The sequence below is a fragment of the Myotis lucifugus genome, unplaced genomic scaffold (genome assembly GCF_000147115.1).
Source record: "Myotis lucifugus unplaced genomic scaffold, Myoluc2.0 scaffold_536, whole genome shotgun sequence".
Classification (NCBI taxonomy): Eukaryota; Metazoa; Chordata; class Mammalia; order Chiroptera; family Vespertilionidae; genus Myotis; species Myotis lucifugus.
In genome coordinates this window covers 268,463-288,839 of record NW_005871584.1, presented here as the reverse complement: position 1 = coordinate 288,839, position 20,377 = coordinate 268,463, and the positions used below count along the sequence as shown (strand labels likewise).

General features: G+C 40.0%; 1 protein-coding gene across 6 annotated transcripts in view; it reads right to left on the bottom strand.

The window, feature by feature from the left end:
- The window catches only part of CLASP1 (cytoplasmic linker associated protein 1), a 266,904-nt gene that overhangs the window by 130,489 nt on the left and 116,038 nt on the right, over nt 1–20,377 (bottom strand). For all 6 annotated transcript variants that reach the window (XM_023745324.1, XM_023745323.1, XM_014446407.2 and 3 more), the window contains 6 exons: nt 18,827–18,894; nt 7,406–7,555; nt 4,621–4,694; nt 2,873–2,965; nt 1,786–1,931; nt 801–936 (listed from right to left, as the gene is read on the bottom strand). In XM_023745324.1, the coding sequence (XP_023601092.1) occupies nt 801–936; nt 1,786–1,931; nt 2,873–2,965; nt 4,621–4,694; nt 7,406–7,555; nt 18,827–18,894 (667 nt within the window). The remainder of the gene's footprint in view (nt 1–800; nt 937–1,785; nt 1,932–2,872; nt 2,966–4,620; nt 4,695–7,405; nt 7,556–18,826; nt 18,895–20,377) is intronic.

Below are 20,377 nucleotides of genomic sequence, written 5' to 3'. Positions count from 1 at the left end.
TAAAAAGGACAAAAGAGTATCACTGAGATTGCCAAAGGCCATAACAACATTTACAGAGCTAAAACCGACATGAGATGTAAATAAGTCTAAAATTAAAACAACTAGTTGGAATAAAATCTAAATTGTCTGAGCAACAGAGGTCCGAGTGAGTTCAAATGGGGCCATGAGACCAATTTATTTTGATATTGTTTTAATGGAAATACCCAATAATGGCTTTCAATTTAATATTAAGCAGGCAGTGCAAATAGTAAGAACTAAAAGTAATACAAAGTAAGTAACCCACAATAATCAGAATATTCTGGGTAGACTTTGGTTAACCTCAAGCCTCGGCGGCAAGGGCTGCCTCTGGGAAAAGGGACTTGAGAGTGGGGAGCAGTGATATGGAGAACTTTCATTTTAAGCCGTTGTGAACAACTGAATTTTACTGAAAACCTGTATATAAATTACTTAAATAATTACTTAAATGTAAATGAATGTTTAGAAAGCTGAACTAAAGAGAACATTTTGTTTCTCTGCTACCTACTATTAAGTAAAAAACAATTACAGGTGAGTAACAAAACCACAAACACAAATATATAGAGTGGAATGACCAGGCATTAGGAAGGAAAGAAAGGGAGCGTAATGTGGAGATGTAAATAACAGTAGAAACTCAGAAGCAGATGGGGATGCTCCAATATTTACAAGCAATGATGAGTCCATGATCAACACCTCAGTAACTATACACCGCATCCATAATTCACGTGATGGAATGTGAAAGGCTCATGTGCTATAATTAAGTGGGGGAAAAGGCCAATACTTACCCGAATGATTAACCTAACAGCTACAACACCAGAAGTGGCCATAATTTTGGCACTGTTTGGAATTAAATTAAAGATAGTTGGCATAATGGCTTCAGCTCCATGGTCAAACTTATTCCCCAGAACTGATGACAGATGCCTAAAATAAGAAATGAATACTGGACTGTAGTTCTATTTCTTGCAAACAGAGAAGCATATAAAACTCTTAACATTTTAGAACCTTCATTTAAAGTTATCTAGAAATTAAGGACAAGGGTCTCAAATCTTTCCAATGTACATGTAGAGGACTTGGCAAATAGCTAGTAGCCCATTGTTCCTTTTTTAAAAAAGTAAATCATTTCCAACAAATTAGAATTCAAACAGCAAAAGACAAATTTATCATACACTAATAAAACATAAACAGGAAAAAGCTGCCTCACTCTTTCTCTTTCACCCTTTTTATTTTCAACATAAAATATTCATGCTTCAACATCTGACTGCAGCCAAAGCTTTTAAACAGCCGCAATGCCATCTGATGTCACTGCTCCTCTGATATTCTGACATACTTCCTAACACAGAAATTGCAGCTCCAAACATTGGTCCAGATTCAGTTTAAGTAGGATAAACATTTACTAGACTACACTGCATGTCTTTAATTTTATAGCTAGAGTACTCTTCTAGAAACAATAAAAAATTCTGATAAGCATGCTATATCCTGTCAGCAAAATCAATGAAAAAGCTGAGAAACAAGTTTATAAATTTCATTTTTCAGTATTATTAGTAACAACTGCTTCAGAGCTAAGTCACGGAATAAAGTTTAAAGTCTGTCATACTTTACATAATTGGTCGAGAAGTACTGTAAAAGTATTAGCAGCAGTGTAACTGGAATGGGTCTTGGAGACTAGACGGGAGTAACATTAGAAAGACCCATCGGACAGAGCCATGAACCGCCCCGAAGCCTGTGCCTAGGATGTTATGACGTGAGAATCTGGAGCTTTGCAGTCCTTACCCCAACGTGATACAAGCCTCCCGCACTACCTGAGACCGCAGATCCTTAGCAGATAGTTTAAAGGCTCCATCCAAAAGTCTCAAATGTTGAAAGAAGTTATCATATTCAGCAGCACCAGCCAAAAGTAAAGATCTAATCTTTTTTAGCTAATGGGATAGAGAAAATTAGGAGATATATAAAACTGTTCCTAAAACAGAACATACGGAATAACAGAAGCCATCAAATATGAGAGATCAATGTCAAAGTTAAATGATATAGAAATAGTTTTCCAAAAAGAACTCAGCCAATTAAATGTTAGCTAATATATTGAACAAATCTACATAGCAAAAATAAGAACAAATAATTTTTAAAATGTAGTATCTATGATAAATACAATTCTGTAAAATGCATTTTAAATTGAAAACACCTTAGTGTATACATTCTATCCTAATGATAAAATCACCAGAGCCTGCATTTTAGCTTGTAAAAGGCTCTTCCCTCCTAAGCTTACCTTCCCCCACACCCACTTCAACTGCCATTTATTTAATAAATCAAAGGAAGTAGCAATCCTAGAGTCTCTTTTAGTATCCTCCACTGTATCATTACTAAAAGCTGGTGTGAATTTGAAAGGGAATACAATAGCTTTCTTACCACCCCTCTTTTTGCCAGCCAACCTCTGTAAAAATAGCTTTCTCAGATCAGACGCACCGTCCCTTTAATGTTCAGCTACTTGCTTTCATTAATCTACTTTTAAAAACAGACAAACAGGACTTTCTAGCATGCAATGTGAAGAAAGGAAGAGATCACACTAAATGCCACTAAAAAGCAGCTTCGCTGTCTTTACCAGGTGAAAGTGGAGGGCATCACCAGACATTCCACAATTAGGTCTTTGTTAAAAATATAGGATCTGCATAAAGGTGTAAGTTTGCATGCTTTAAAAAGAGATGTGAGGTACTCTACTAAAAGGTAAAATTTTAATGCAGTAATTTTTATTTAAAATATTTACTCCTTAAAATTCATTAGAGCTGTATCCCAATTTCATAGTAAGGAGTTTAGAAGATATAAATAAATCTAGTGAAAATGTAATCACATAAAATCACTGGCTTACAGCATTTACTCTTTGCTCCCAATCATGCTTGTCATCAGATAATATTTCCCTAATCTTGTTTATGGATTCCTCGAGGTCTCGGCTGGAATAAATCTGTAAGCAAAATTAATTTACAATAAGCATAAGATAATGTAAAGAATAAAAAAGATTATTTCTTAATTACATGAAGTCAAGAGCATTTAGTAAAATAAATCATTTCATTTTCCAGAAGAGCCTATGAGATAACATCTGGACAGATTTGTCCTAGAATGAGCTTCATCCCCTTGTGAGTATGTACCCACTAGATCTGGTGCCCATATATGGGTAACCCAGGCTCAAATACAGCTTTATGGTAAACTTAACAGATGGCTTGCCATTTAAAAGAACAAGACCTGCTGGGAACGGTCAGTGGTGCACAAGTCCTTTAGGATTCCTAGTAGCACATATAACAGTGCATTACACAATCCATTTCACATCCATCACTTTCAAATCTACTTTTTCATTTACTCCCACATCTGATAAGACAGGTAGGAGAATCATCAACCAGGAATGAGACATGCTGGGAAGGTCAAGGACTTAAGGATGAAACTTAGCCTAAGATGCCTGTTATCTTATTTACACACATTTGGAAACTAAACAGTAGTTAACAAGCAATTCATCTATATATATAAAAGCCTAAGCGATCAACGACAGAATTGGTCGATCAGTCGCTATGATGTGCACTGACCACCAGGGGGCAGACGCTCAACACAGGAGCTGCCCCCTGATGGTCAGTGCCTTCTCACAGCGGGAGCGCCACCCAGCTGACCGATAGGTGCCAGATGCCAGGCTCGTGGCTGACTAGCGCAGCTGCAGCGGCACAAACTTCTCCCGCCTCCACAGCAGTGCTACCCGAGCAGCAGTGGCGCAGCGGGGCAAGGATGAGTGGGAGTGGCGTGGCGCCCGCCCAGGCTCGGGCTCCTCCCGCGCTGCCTGCTGCTTTGCACACTACTACATCCCTCGGGGGATGTCGGACTGCCGGCTTCTGCCCTATTCAGCCTGGCCTGGCCTGCGGGGATTGGGCCAAAACCGGCAGTCCAATATCCTCCGAAGTGTCCCGGATTGTGAGAAGGCGCAGGCTAGGCTGAGGGGCCCCACCAGTGCACAAATCCATGCACCGGGCCTCTAGTATAGACATAAAATGCTACAGGAATCCAGAGCATTGGATAGTCAATGTAGGCTAAGAAAAGTATTGCTACCTACAGTCATTGATAAAAAACACTGTGACATTCAAAGCAGTTAAAATGTATGACTTTACCTCAACTTTTATCAATACCTTTGCTTCATCTGTTAGGTACTTAAGTGAAGCATCAAGATGGCATAAATAAGCTTTTATCAAACCATTCTTCATAGCTTCTCAGACACCAAAACCCTTCAAATTGACAAATTTTTCTAAGAAAAATCCCTAAATAAGCATGCTTCTTTGTTCCTTTGTATAATCTAATCACTTCCCTCCCCGCTCTTTTATATGCCCTGACCCACCAACTTGTTACTAGAGGAAGCAACTTCTTTCTAGTTCTTACTCAAAGATCATCCTGGGCCTTGACTTTTGCTCATTTCAGCTATAAAAGGCTCCAACACTTTCTAGTCTGCAACCTCAGATCTCCTGTAGTCTCGATACTTAAAATTACTTACCAAGTAAGGAACTTCCCGTACCACATATTTGAAAAGTGAAATTTGAAGAGTAAGCCTCTCCTTGCTTTTAATCAAACTCAAACATCCTCACTCACCTGCACTGCAGGTACGTCGTCAAAGGCTTTAATAAAATCCTCTTCATCAACAGCGCCAGCTCCTTCTTTTGGAGCTATAAAAAATTTATTTTAAAATGTAAATTAAGTGCATTGGAAGAATCTGAATAAATACAATAAAAGTTATATTTTGGTAGATTTGTAATCATTTCTTTAAAGCTTAATAAAAATATAAAGTGTTGTGATTCCACAATATTTTACTGATTTTTTTAAATGTGTTTTTATTGATTTTAGAGGGGAAGGAAGAGAGAGAGATAGAAACATCAATAATGAGAATCATTGATCGGCTGCCTCCTGCACATACTCTATTGGGGATCGAGCCTGCAACCTGGCATGTGCCCTGATTGGGAATCAAACCGTGACCTTCTGGTTCATGCGTCAATGCACAACCAATTAAAATAAGTTCTAATGCATTTAACAGTTTCATTTCAACTTTATATTAGCCTTAAAACATTTTCATTTCCTTTGAACTCATGATAATTGTCAATTTTTCATTTATACATCAGTAGCAAGTTCCCCCTATAAAATTGTTGTAAGATGCTTTGTATACTTAAAAGTTAATTGCTGTCATTTAGGAGCACGTTTTTTCTTTTTGCTATTAGGAACGCCACACATAAAATCTTATGACATCTTACAGTTGTTGTTTTTCATACTAAAGATTTCAAAACTGGTGTCTGCAGTCATCCTTGTAACCCTCATCGATTCACATTGGTCCCTGTGAGTGCTTCTCTGGTGTTTGGTGTCCTGCTGGAACCCGCACAGAAAAGGGCTTTATGGACAACTCCTGGCAGCAGTACATGCATGCCAACCCCCGATGAACAATCACTCACACTGCATTTACAGGCCAACCATGGACAGGTGACAGTCACGCACTGAGCTGGGATGCTCTGTGCCTGTTCTAGCACTAGGACTGGATCCCACTGAGCAGACAGGTCCTGAGTGCCTCCTCTGCGTAAGGCCTGCCCCACGTACCCACGAAGGGAAGAGGACTCCAACACCTAAGGAATCTGACAAGAAGGAGCCAACAAGGAACTTCATGACCATGGTGCTAAGCAAAATGGGGAAGAGATGAGGTCAGGGCCAAAGGGGAGACAGGGCTGGTGTCTCTGCTAGTTTACACAGCTGAGACTTTTGGAAGGAACGTCTGGGTGAAGGGTGGGAAGGAAATGAAGTGGTCTGATCATGCAGAAATTTCTGAAACCTTATTTGTAGAATTGACACCACTCAAGAATAGATCAAGAAAAAGGAGTAGGAAGGCTGTTTGGCCACAAGAGGAATGAAGTACTGATACATGCTACAACGTAGAAGAACCTCAAAAACATGCTCAGTGAAAGAAGCCAGAGCAAAGATCTCATTCTCCAAAGAGCCAGCATAGGTAAAGTCTCAGGAACAAAATGCAGACTGTGGTGGCCAGGGGCTGAGGAGGAAGGGGAGCAATGGATAAAGAGTGTGGGGCTTTCTTTTGGGGTGAGGAAACTGTGTTGGAACTAGAAGTGGTAGGTGCACAATACTGTGAATATACTAAATGCCAATGAATTGTGACCTTTAAAATGGTTAATTTTATGCTATGTGAATTTAAGCTCAATAACAAAAATAAAAATTTTTACATGCACTCCCCTAAAAAAGTTAGAGGTTCACGCTCTCCAAGCAGACAGAGCTGCCGGCAGAGGCCCTGCAGTGCAGCGCGCCGCTCCGGTACAGACTCCAGCACTCCAGGGCCAGTTGGGAGAGCAGCCAAGACCGGCAGGACGCGGCATGTGGGTGCTAACCCGGCTCCAGCTTTAACTCAGCACATCAGCAAGCTCAAAAGCCCAATGCTAATAGGAGCACGGTCTAAAACCAGTGGCCACATAATATTTTAGAAGTAAAAAGTAGGAAATTTGCATGTAAATGCACATGTGACATCAAAATGAAAGTAGATAATAAGGACTCAAACTGTCCAAATTCGGGGGTGGGAGGAGGAATTTAGGGAGGAAATCTTTGTAAATCAATTTTCAAGCCTCAAGGAACTAATCCCTCCTATTTACTTAATTTAATATCTATACTAAGCTCACAAGGAATAATGCTACCTGGAGAAACAAAATACATTTTAAAGACAGAAGATACCATCTGACTTCCGGATAGTCTGTCTTGATAAATAAAAACTGGCTAAAAAGGCCCCATTTCAGATACCGCTAGATCCCAACAATCAACAAATGCTCTTCCTCTATCTCTTAGCTCCGCTTCCTGGGGTGTGGGCTTCATTCTCCTACAGCAGCGGTTCTCAACCTGTGGGTTGCGACCCCTTTCACAGGGGTCGCCTACGACCACTAGAAAACACATATATAATTACATATTGTTTTTGTGATTAATCACTATGCTTTAATTATGTTCAATTTGTAACAATGAAAATACATCCTGCATATCAGATATTTACATTACGATTCATAACAGTAGCAAAATTACAGTTATGAAGTAGCAACGAAAATAATTTTATGGTTGGGGGTCACCACAACATGAGGAACTGTATTAAAGGGTCGTGGCATTAGGAAGGTTGAGAATCACTGTCCTACAGGCTCTGCTTACCAAAAGGTGGCAACACAGCATCTCAAATTGACATCCCTCCAACTCCTCACCACCGACAGCACAGAAGTTAAAGAACGGCAGCAGAAACATATTGCAAGCGAGACTGCTTCACTTCTGAAGGACCCAGAGGCAAGTACCACGCATGTCTGGTTTCAAAAGCTTGCACAGCTGACCCCACAACGCCGCCCAGGGCTGGAATTACCTGAAGACTTAGACCCGAGAGTGGACGATCCAAACCGCCGGGTCCCCATTCCAGCGTTTCTCCGTGAGCTTGCTGGCGCTTTGGATGATGTGGAACTGGCAGAGGAAGGTCTGTTACCATCCACAGAATCTTCATCATCAAAATTTTTATCTGAAGAATAAGCACAGAAATCACTGGGGTTTTTTTGTTGTGTTTTTTAAGAACTTTTTTACCTGAACTTCAAACATCTAGCCTTAGAGGTGAATAGCTTGCCTCCTCTTTTGGAATCTGAGTGCCTGTCCAGGGTCTGTCCAGGCCTCAGGTAAGTCCAGAATGCAGCCACACCATCCAGTTAACTCTCACTAATCTGGGACCCTCTCCGCCCATTTTGAAAATAGAAAACACACAAAGAAGAAAGCAATCTCTTGTAAGGCCACCACCTAGAAACATTTTAGCATGTTTCTGACCATTCGGTCATGCAGTTTTAGATAATAGCTGGCATACCCTGCCGGCACGGCTCAGGGGTTGAGTGTTGACCTATGAACCAGGAGGTCACGGCTGGATTCCCAGTCAGGGCACATGCCCAAGTTGTGGGCTCGATCCCCAGTGTGGGACGTGCAGGAGGCAGTCAATTGATTCTCTCTCATCACTGATGTTTCTATCTCTCTCTCCCTCTCCCTTCCTCTCTGAAATCAATAAAAATATACTTTTTTTAAAAAAGCATTGAACAGACTGTCAAACCTCAGAGGAAAGGGGGTGGCGGATAAGAGATCAACCAAAGGACTTGTATGTATGCCTATAAGCATAAGCAATGGACACAGACAGTAGGGGGGTGAGGGCATGTGCTGGGAGGGCGGGGGTGGCCGGAGAGAGGTCAATGGGGGGAAAAGGAGACATATGTAATACTTTCAACAATAAAGAATTTAAATTAAAAAAACACATAAAAATAAAAGCATATAATCCCACTACGGAACCTTTCTCAGAGAACAAAATTAATGCATGTATAAACATAATTAAATAGCTCAAATATTACAAGAAAATAAAATGAGAATAAAAGGCTTCTCTCCCACTCCACTACTAGTTTCCAGATTTTTGTTTTTAATTTTCTATTTTGGAACAGTGCTCGAGTGACAGACAGTTGTGAAGACAGCACAGAGTTCCCATTTACCCCACACACAGTCTCCCTACTATTAACATCTAATATTAGCAGTGCACTCTTGATACGTTATTAACTAAAATCCATCGTTTATTCAGAGTTCCTTCCTTTTCTCCTACTGTCCTTTATCTGTTCCAGATCCCACTAAGGATACCAAGCGACACGCAGTCATCACACCTCCCTAGGCTCCTCCAGGTTGTGAGTTCTCAGACTTCCTTGACAGCTTCCAGGAGTACTGGTAGGAGCGTTCACAGATATCCTTCAATCTGCAAATATTTACCTGATTTTTCCTTCATGGTTAGATCGAGTTTATGGGTTTGGGGACGGAAAACTACAAGATAAAATGCCACTTGCCCTGACCGGTTTGGCTCAGTGGATAGAGCGTTGGCCTGGGGACTGAAAGGTCCCGGGTTCGATTCTGGTCAAGGGCATGTACCTTGGTTGCAGGCACATCTCCAGTAGGGGGTGTGCAAGAGGCAGCTGATCGATGTTTCTCTCTCATCGATGTTTCTAACTCTCTATAGCTGACCGGGAGTAACTCCCCATGGGAGAGTTGTCTTTTCTCCCTTGCTTACTGGTATGGACTCACCACTACCGAGTTTATACTTTGGGTAATAAGCCAATACTACTTTGTTTTATTGATCAACTTGTTCTGGCTTTGACCGCTGAGAATCTTTCAGTTGAGGCCTGTGTCCCTTGGACACCCCCATGACTGCTTTTTGTTCTGTCTTGCTTGAGCAGGTCCTTACTTTCTGGCATCAAGATGTACCAGGCTCACTGGGTATGTTCCCTGCTCCAGCCCTAAAATCAGTCATTTCCCCATGAAGTCCTGTTGCTGTCGGAAACCCGGATCTGGGCTTATTACACACATGATTCTGCTTTTGTTTTTCTTTAGAGAGCTTTCCATATCTAAACAAAAACATCAATTATATCACTTTAAACACCCAGCCCAACTTTTCACCTCCCATTAGACCATGTAAAGGTGCCACAGTGAATGGTGTCCTGTATTTATGGGCCAGGTCTTATGCCAGGCTAGCTACATGCACCCTCTCATTTACCCCTCACAGTGGTGCAGGAATTACTATCCCCAACTTGTGTGGGAGAAAATCAAAGCTGAGAGACAAGCTATCAGCGCAGGTCACACACCACTCCTGCAGCCGCAGTGTGAGGGATTCCAGTCTACACTGCCCTGAAGTCACTTGCCCACTTATATCCACCCTCTAAGCACAAAAGCCACTTACAAGTACTGGTGACATTTTTTGGATGATTTACACCAGTCTGCACCAAACTGAGAACTGTAAGGAAAAACTTGTAATTAATCTTAGAGTTAAATTTAGTTTACTTTAAGGACTATCTTTTATTCCAAATTACATCTTTCTTATTTTTTATTGGTGTTAATAGTCCTTGTTTTAGGAAAGAACAAGAGATAGGTGGGATTTTGTTTTGTTATTGTTGTTGTTATATTTAGTAAAATTAAAGTTGGTCACCCTGTAGCAATCTTCCCCCCCCCCCCCCCCCCCGCCACACACACACACACCCTGTTTTAAAAATTCAGCTCAGAAGTAAACGGCCTACAACAAAAACCTCCGTTTCTGAGAAAGCACACAAGGCCCCTGTTCATCTGCCCCTGCAGCATTACACCAAACGGATTTTGAAAACAAACTCGTTAGGTTTATAATACAATTTCCTCTCCCAGACTGCCTCCCTGGGAGCCCCTATCAACTGGCAAACAACTGATTAGGAAAACCACACTTCGTTATAGAGTACTAGTGCCTGTTTAATAATATCTCTTTGAATGCTTTCATTTCTTAATTATTCCCCAAGGCAGCGACTGACCAAGGCAGCGACTGAAAATGGTACAACGTCAGAAACAAAGACACGCTTTATCCCAGCAGTTTTGCTGAAGCTTAAGGACTAAGAGACCTGAAAGGACTAAGATGACAAGGTCCCGGGCCCGCTCTCTGTCCAGCACCAGCACACGTAGAGAAAACCTGAAGCCTTCTGTACCCACGTTTAAAAGCTGCCCTGCCTACTCCTCAGGGGCTGCTGTGCGGATCATAAAACAAAGACAAACAAAAGGCATTCAGGAAAGTGCTCTGAAAATACTAAAATACTCTACACTCAACTGTGGCAGAATCGTTGGTATTGTATTCTGCAGACGGCTAATGGTCTTTGTTAATCATGGCTTCATAGAGGAAAATTCAAATATGCCACAACCACAAAAATCAGCTTTTAAACCTTGTTTCCTACTACATTTGCAGCCACTTAAGGTAAAAGTTACCAATGCTTCTAAGCTTGCATTTCAAGGACACAATTTGAAAGGAATTATCAAGTGAAAAAGTCTTCATTTTAAATTCAGATCTACGGGCTCTCTCCATGGCTTTTAATACATTAGTTGACTTCCATAATTATTTTGCCCTGTCGTTTAAAAAATAATAACAAATACAACTTAAGACAAATGCTATAAGCAACACACTGTCAAATTGTCAAGTGAAGGGCTCTGAAAGAGGCCACTCCAGACAGGAGTGACTTAACCCTCCGGGCCAGGTGTTGATTTCCCACAGCAGCTTAACCTGAATACAGGATAATGTCATGAGGGAGGAAATGAAAAGAAATACCATCACTCTATGCTTTAAATTCCCAGTGTGAAAACACAACTAACAAGCAGAAATGCGTATCTTCCAATATGACCACTTTCTGCAAACTGAACCAAATTTAGTGTAAGGAGATAAATACACACCTTCACAATCCCCTACAAAATAAACACAGCAGATTTACTCAGCATAGTACCTGTATAGTGGCAGAGTCTCTGTTATTACATCTTGTTTCAGTTGCAGGGTATGGCAATATCCTTCAGAGACAACAAATTCAAAGCCTGCCAGGAAGACCATCCCAGAGGAAAGCAAGACAGCGGAGCAGGTGTCCCCATCACACCAAGCCCACTCTCCTTCAAACGCAAACCTGGTGCGCTGGGAGTCCTTCCAACGCGGCAAGGCATAGGTAAGACCTCCCTGTGAAGACTGAAGACTACTCAACAAGGTTTTTTGAAAACAATACTTCTTTAGTAGTTTTTCGGTTCCACTTTTGCGTTTTTAAAATGCAAGTCTTTAAAAGGGAAGGGAAAATTATATAAACTGATTCTCAAGAAGAAAGGCAGCACCCGTCACTGCAGTAATTCCCTGTGTCTCCCTCTACCCACAGCTAAAAACCTGGCATTTCTAGCCGCTAGATTCCTTTCAGGACAGCTTATTCCTACTGACAAATGTATTGCAATTGTAAAGTAACTCCACATACCGCAAGTACAAGAGCAGAAAGAAATTAAAAGTACATGGAACCCAGAGGCTGAGGAAAACTCAGCAATCTGGTTTTACTGTATCTACTTCCTCTCTGGTCCTCGAAGGTTAACGTGAACATATCTGTAGGTTTCACAGTTTTCCCTGCCTAAATGCAAATGTTCATGGCAATTATTTTCCTAAGTTTCAGCCACAATATTTAAAATCTTAAATATTTACATATTGTATTTATTTCCTAAACAGCAAAATTTCAGAATGTATTAGAAGAGCCTACCTTTCCCAGTAGTCATGTTTGTCAGGGATCTTGGTACAAATAAAAACAGTGCTCTGAAAGCTGTATCTACCCACAGTAACTTGCATCAGCAAGCTCCCCACCCACGGCCTTCTGCAGTGTGATCTAGCACCACTGACAACTGCACCCTACTCCAAAATAAAAGCCTAGACTATAAAAACCAGTGGTTTTTTTAAAGGGGTGGGGGGGAGAAGGGGTTGGATGGGAGGTGAACCTTTCCATCTGACTTTACTCATGTAAGACAGCCTTCTTTAAAACTAGCTTTTAAAAAATTTAACGAACTATCTGACTTTTCCTCTTGAAAACAGAGAAGAACATTACAAACATAAACCTTAAATAAGAACAATGTCAAAAAGCAATCTTATTTCCACACAGAAGAGAAAGCAAACTGTCAGCTGTAGCTTAAGCTGGTCTCGGAAACTGTCACCTCCCGGCTGTTTTAGGTGGTCTTCCGAGCACAGGACACTTGCCAGCTTTCTACCAGCTTATCCCTGAGCCTGTGACCATGGGAACACTTTCCTAAGACAATGAACCAGAATCCCACACCTTGGAACATGCAGAGTCCAATAGACAAGCATGGGAGGGCCTGGGAACCCTTAGCAGCATTGTTTTTAAATATATGTTTTTATTTCAGAGAGGAAGGAAGAGAGAGAGAGAGACAGAAACATTAATGATGAGAGAGAATCACCGATCAGCTGCCTCCTGCACACCCCTTACTGGGGATCGAGCTCGCAACCTGGGCATGTGCCCTGGGCCTAAATCGAACCCGGGACCCTGCAGTCCACAGGCCAACACTCTATCCACTAACCCAAACCGGCTGGCATCAGCATTGTTTTAAAGACTATGCAAAATAATGAATGCTTGGCTTTTTAATAAAACAATAGGCAATAAATTCACTTTTAAGTGAATGCTCTTGTGGATGAAAAAGGGGCCACATACTAAACATGACAAGCTCAGGGGAGGCCTGCATGACAGCCTTACAAACTCAGAGACCACAAGTAGCCATATGGGATGGTCTGGAATTCAAACTTCCTAATGAAAAGCAAGTCATGGTGAGTAGTCCTATCCTAGGCTGGCATCTTCCTTGACAAAGGTCAATCTTTACCTTAACTGAGCCTGTCAACTGTCTTTTTGCAGCTAAGATAACATACCTTTGGAATGAATGCCTGAGAAATCCCTTTTTCCATACTCCTCAGAGCACAATCTCCCACCAAAGCATCAGACCACAGAACCCTCATTGATATCTTGTTCCCCCAATACCATCTCTACGTGCTATACTGTTAACTGTTAACTATCCTATACCTATCAATGCAAAAGAAGTGTCTCTCTTTATTTCACTTTGTATCTAATCCCCACTTTCCTTTCTCCCACCCCCCTAAACTACCACCAATGAAGGTCGTGTCTTTCTCTTTGATTCTGATGTATAAAATAAGGTGCATTCTCTGGAGCATTTTCTCATTCTGTTGAGATTTTGCTCCCCAGCAAGTGTCATCAGTTTGGCTCAAATAAAATCATAAAAATTCTTATGGGTTTGGATGTTCCTTATGTTGACACTTAGTCGTAGCTACACTGGGCAACAATTCAGATCTTACCTAACAATTAATCATTGGTCTATTTGTTATCAGACTTGCACAAGTATTTCTCATTTCCAACAACTTAAAAAGATATGCAACATTTTTCAAATTATAAAAATTTTCAGTAAAAAAACATTAGGTAGGATGCATTTGGCAGTAAAATGATAAACTAGATATATTCATGTACAAAGGCCAATTGATTATCTTTTATCTAGTTTATAGTTTTGTTGGCAAATAAATATTTTGTCTTTTTCTTTGGCTTTCTAGTTATAGGACTTCCATTCAGCCAGATTTCAGGCAATTCTGAATGATGAAATGTTCATGGATTTACCAGTATGATATTTTCATTCTTTCCTCATAAACATGTTAGCTTTGTTTATGAAACTCAAAAACATGAACATATTTAACCAAATTAATGTCCATGGGCCTCACTTCAGTCAAATCCAATTAAAGATCATGAAGTGGCGCAGTAGAAGGACACTAATCAGTCTTTAATAACTGGCTCTTCCATGCTGAAAACCAAGTTCCCCGTGAACATAAACGTATCTGCATGATTGAAAGAACAAAAGCTTAAATAGAAAATAATTTGCTTTCAAAACCCAAGGGAAGAAAAACTGTAATTTTTGCTTCAAGGAGTTTGCTAATTATCTAGAGATGGAAAAAAAGAGAAACATCTATAAAACAATGTATTTTTAACTCGCATATTCTTGCCAGTCAAAGCTGAAAGACCTTAGGGGTAACCTAGCAACAAAAAAAAACCATTCGAGTATGAAGTATTCTATTACAGACAGGACTAATTGCTACTCAGCTGTTTTTTACTTGTTGATTTAGTCACAATTCTTACACTTTATATAAATATGACCAATTACACATCTTAGAAAGCAATTTGAATATGTCAAGAAATACAACCAAGGATGAAACTCATTTCTTCCCTAAGAGTATTGCTATTACATTAATAGTTTCTTTCAACTTAGCTCAAATCCAGGGCTTTTGTTACCTATTCAAAAAAGCATTATTATTGGAGAACCGAGATGGCAGCGTAGGTAAATGCCAGTACTCGCTGCCTCTTTCAACCACATCAAAATTACAACTAAAATACAGAAAAACCATCATTCATAACCGCCTGAAATCTGGTTGAATGGAAGTCCTACAACTAGAAAGGTAAAGAAGAAAGCACACTGAGACTGGTAGGAGGGGCAGAGGCGTGGAACAGGCTAGTCCGACACCCACGTGTGGCATGTTTTTTGTTTTGTTTTGTTAAATATATTTTATTGATTTCAGAGAGGAAGGGAGAGAAGTGAGAGAAACATCAATGATGAGAGAGAATCGTTGATGGGCTGCCTCCTGCACACCACACACTGGGGATCAAGCCCACAACCCAAGCATGTGCCCCTGACCAGAATCAAACCTCGGACCCTTCAGTCCGCAGGTTGACACACTATCCACTGAGCCAAACTGGCTAGGGCTTTTTTTTAAATTTCAGAGAGGAAGAGAGAGGGGGAGAGAGGGAGAGAAACATCAACGATGAGAGAGAATCACTGATGGGACGCGTGGCATGTTTTTAATCAGAAGGGATATCTCCCCTGCCGAGGCCTCCCATAAGGAACAAGGGGTTCCCAGCCCAACACCAGACCCCTAGCCCAGGGTTCCAGATCTGGGAAGAGAAGTCCACCTATCTTCAGGCTGTAAAAACCAGCCAGATTATAGTTGAGTGACAATGGAGGCTGTTGGGAGTCCCAGGTATTCCTCTGAAAAGCCACTCTACCAATTCCAGGAGCCATAACAGCTCTACCCAATATATAAACACAAAAACAAGGAAGCAGTCAAAATGCAGAGACAAAGAAACACATCACAAATGAAAGAACAAAAGAAATCTCCAGAAAGAGAAATAAATGAAATGGAAGCAAGCAAACTACTGGATACAGAGTTCAAAACAATGGTATAAGGCAGTGATGGCGAACCTTTTGAGCTCGGCGTGTCAGCATTTTGAAAAACCCTAACTTAACTCTGGTGCCGTGTCACATATAGAAATTTTTTGATCTTTGAAACCATAGTAAAACAAAGACTTATATTTCTAATATTTATTTTATATATTTAAATGCCATTTAACAAAGAAAAATCAACCAAAAAAATGAGTTCGGGTGTCACCTCTGACACGCGTGTCATAGGTTCGCCATCACTGGTATAAGGTTGCTCAAGAATCTTAATGATAATTTCAAAGACATGAAAAAGGACTGGTAAAAATGAAGGATACACTAACTGAAATGAAGAATAATTTACAGAGAATCAACAGTAGAGTAGATGAAGTCAAGAATCAAATAAGTGATTTGGAATATAAGGAAGCAAAAAACACCCAATCAAAACAGCAACAAGAAAAAAGAATCCGAAAAAGTGAGGACAGGGTAGGGAACTTCTGAGACAACTTCAAGCGTACCAACATTCATATCATGGGGTTTTCGGAAGGAGAACAGAGAGAGCAAGAAATTGAAAATACACTGAAAAAATGACAGAAACCTTCCCTATTGGTGAAGGAAATAGACATACAAGTCCAGAAAGCACACAGTCCCAAAGAAGAGGAACCCAAAGAGGCCCACATCAAAATACATCATAATTAAAGTGCAAAAGGTTAAAGACAGAAAGAATCTTAAAAGCAGCAAGAGAGAAGCCGTTACCTACAAGGGGAGCTCCCGTAAGATTGCCAGCTGATTTCTCAACAGAAACCTTGCAGGCCAGAAGGGATTGGCAAGAAATATTCAAAATGATGAAAAGCAAGGACCTATAACCAAGATTACTCTACCCAGCAAAGCTATCATTTAGAATCAAAGGACAGCTCAACAGCTTTCCAGACTAAAGGAATTTATCACCATTAAACCAATATCATATGAATGTTAAAGGGTCTTCTCTAAGAAGAATATAAAAAATATGAACAGTAGAATGGTAATAAATACATATCTATCAACAATTAAATCTAAAAAATAAAATAAACAAACAAGCAGGACAGAAACAGATTCACAGATACAGAGAACATTTTGACTGTTGCCAGATGGGAGGGGGGTTGTGGGATAGGTGAAAAAGATGAAGGGATTAAGAATTCAAATTGGGCCCTAACCGGTTTGGCTCAGTGGACAGAGCATCAGCCTGCGGACTCAAGGGTCCCAAGTTCGATTCCGGTCAAGGGCATGTACCTTGTTTGCGGGCACATCCCCAGTAGGGGATGCGCAAGAGGCAGCTGATCGATGTTTCTCTCTCATCGATGTTTCTAACTCTCTATCCTTCTCCCTTCCTCTCTGTAGAAAATCAATAAAATATATTTAAAAAAAAAAAGAAGAAGTACAAATTGGTTGTTACAGAATAGTCACAGGGATGTAAAGTACAGCATAAGGAATACTGTCGATAACAGTCTAATAACTCTGCATAGTGTCAGATGGGTGCAGCATTTATCAGGATGATCACGTATTAAGTATGTAATATCTAATTGCTGGAGTGTACGCCTGAGACTAATATAATAGTGTATGTCACCTGTGATTGAAAATAAAAAATTACTTTAGAAATAAATAAAGGGAATTAGAAAATAAGAAATAAAAGGAATTAATAAAAGCATTTTTAGGACAGTTTAAGCATTTTATAAGAAACATGCTATCAAAAGACAAATTCTTTACTGATAATGATAGGTACATAGCTGAGTGTAAGTCAAAAGGCCTGGATTGGGTTCTGGCTTTGCCCTTCCTTACATGGGGGAAATCACTCAAACTTCTTGACAATCTCAAGATATTCAAAATTTGAAAGTTCTGCTATGATTTCAGATCCCCAGCAACTCTGAAATAGCTATGATGCAATGAGGTATCCAGAGTATAAAAAAATTCTTGTTCACAATTGTCCCTTTGATGACTTTATTTACACAGTAATTCACTCTTTTCATTTCTTTCCCTTCTGTAATCACAAGAATTATCCCTTGTCCTCAAATATCATTACAAGCTACAATAAACTGAATACAAATACTGGACAATGGGTCAGAACTCAAGTCTCAGTTATTATTTTATTTATTCAACCTACCACATGCCAGGGACTTTGTGAGGCATTAAGGATAAAGGAATAAAACAAAGTTCTTGCCCTTATGAATAAAAATGTTTTGTAGTGATATGCACTAAGAAGGTAAGTCAAGCAGGATGAAGGCAGAGAGAGTTCCCTTATAAAACTGGGTGTGCTATTCCAGGTGGCCTTTGTAATGAAGTGATACTACAGCCAAGATCTGGATGGAATGAGGAAGACAGCCATGATGACACAGAGGGCATAAATGTTTCGAGCAGAAGGATTCATAAGCACAGAGGCCCTAGAGCAGTGGTTCTCAACCTTCCTAATGCCGCGACCCTTTAATACAGTTCCTCATGTTGTGGTGACCCCCAACCATAAAATTATTTTTCTTGCTACTTCATAACTATAATTTTGCTACTGTTATGAATCATAATGTAAATATCTGATATGCAGGATGTATTTTCATTGTTCAAGACCTACAGAGAAGCTTAGAATGTTCAAAATCAGAAAGGCCAATGGAATGGCAGCCGAGAGAACTTTGGGGAAGAACAAAACAAGATGTCAACAGAATGGTGATGAGCACCAGACCACGCAGGGCCTGGAGAGCCATGATGACCCACTGAACTGTCGTCTCTATGTGATGGGAAACATCTGGAGGATTTTGAAGAGGGAATTAACATCGCTTAAGTTACATTCTAAAAGGATTACTCTGATTGCTGTGTGAAAAATAAACTTTAGGTGCAGTGATAGACTAAAATTAAGAATATTGGTTAGGCTAACACAAGAGCTCAGGTAAATTACAATGACGGCTTTCACTAAGAGAAAAGTAGCTGCTACAGTGAGAACCATTGGGATTCTAGGTGTATTTTTAAAAGTAAAGCCAACAGGAACAGCTGATGAACTCAAGGCAGGTTATGAAAGAATGTCAATGACACATCCATAGTTTTTGGCTTCGGAAAGTGAGTAAATGGAAATTAAGTCTTAAGACCTAGAAACTCTTATCAAGACATTAAATTCAACTGCTCAGAAATAGCATAAGCATTGCTGACATAAAACTGACAAAGCAAAAACAGAATGACTGCTTTCTCTACTCACCATTTGCAGATTGTATCATATTTCCAGATTTTTGGACTTCATCAAATTTTGTAAAGATTAAATTCAACCTGTATGAATGAAAAAATATAAATTATTAACCATCACTGAAAAAACAGTAATACAAACCCACCTAATAACAAAGACAGTGACTATAATAATAACATCAACAACACTTACTATAGGTCAAGCACTGACCTGAGGGCTCTAACTGACAGATCTTGTTTAAACCTTGTAACAGCCTTATATGGGATTATTGCCATCCCCATTTTACAGATCAAGAAATCAAGAACCCCACAGCTTGCATAGGTGACACAGCTGGGGTGGAGACTGCAGCCCTGAGACTAAGAATCCAGAGCGCGTCCTCTCAGACATTATATTAAATTTATTGATCCATACAAAATGAATATACACTATGAAAAGCATATATTTCTGCCTAAGCACAGACTGCTAATTACTTAGGATAAAGATTTGTAAAATGCTCTAAATATTACAAAGGCTTTTCTTTTCGGTGATTTATGCTTAATTTTAAAATGCTATAAATAATTTATCTACCAACATTGTAACTGGGTAATCTTCATCTTTTAAAAAAAGCAATATGACATTAATTTTTTATTAGTGGATCATTTTCACCTTGACATTTTAATTGAAGCAAAACTCAGTATTCTGAGTGACTGAGTGACACCAAAAATTAGAGGAAAGTTGGGGGTCGGGGGGTCAAGAAAAAAGAGGCTTTCCCAAGCAAACACAGATACATTTGAATAAGTATAAAGGTTAAGATACCAAGGTAATGTACTTCTGCATTCAAACCTACGCCATTCATTTCAGGGGCCTAATTTGAAATGTTAGCACTTTTCTTACAAACAATCCAGTCACACAAGCTCTAATCATTCCAACCATGTTTGTCCTTTCTTTCCAACCAGAATGGAAATTCCTTGGGGTGAAGATGGGAACTATATTCTTTTCGTATTCTGTACACACCAAGTCCTATGTCATGCAGGAGAGTGATATCACGTGTGAAAAAGCTGGTACCTAATGCTGTCCCCTGCCCTCACTTCAGAAAACTGGTTATTTCAATCATTCTGGTCTCAGTGCCTGAGTTCATTCACTGAACCCCGCAGAGTAAGCTAGATGCTGAATGTGGAAAGTTCCTAACCTCTAGAGCTTCTCCTTCATTCTATTCTACTTAGAATTCTAAGTAACAGGGGAGCCAAAAATGTACATCAGCAGACAGAGGTAAAATGAAAGAGAGGAACTAGCCTGATATACTTCTTCTCCCTTCCCATTCCATGGTCCGTATCAATAATCTTTTCAACCCATCTTTCCATCTAAGTCCAGATATCGCCTCAGATTCCTTCTCAAACTGCTCTAGGCAGCCACTAACAATTAAGCACGGTTGGCATTTAAATTAAAAATCTAGCCCACCAGTGTTGCTCAGTGGTTGAGCGTCAACCCAAGAACCAGGAAGTCAGGGTTTGATTCCTGGTCAGAGCACATGCCACGTCATTAGTCTTGGACTGACTTGTTTGGTGTGCGCAACAGGAAATATTTTGC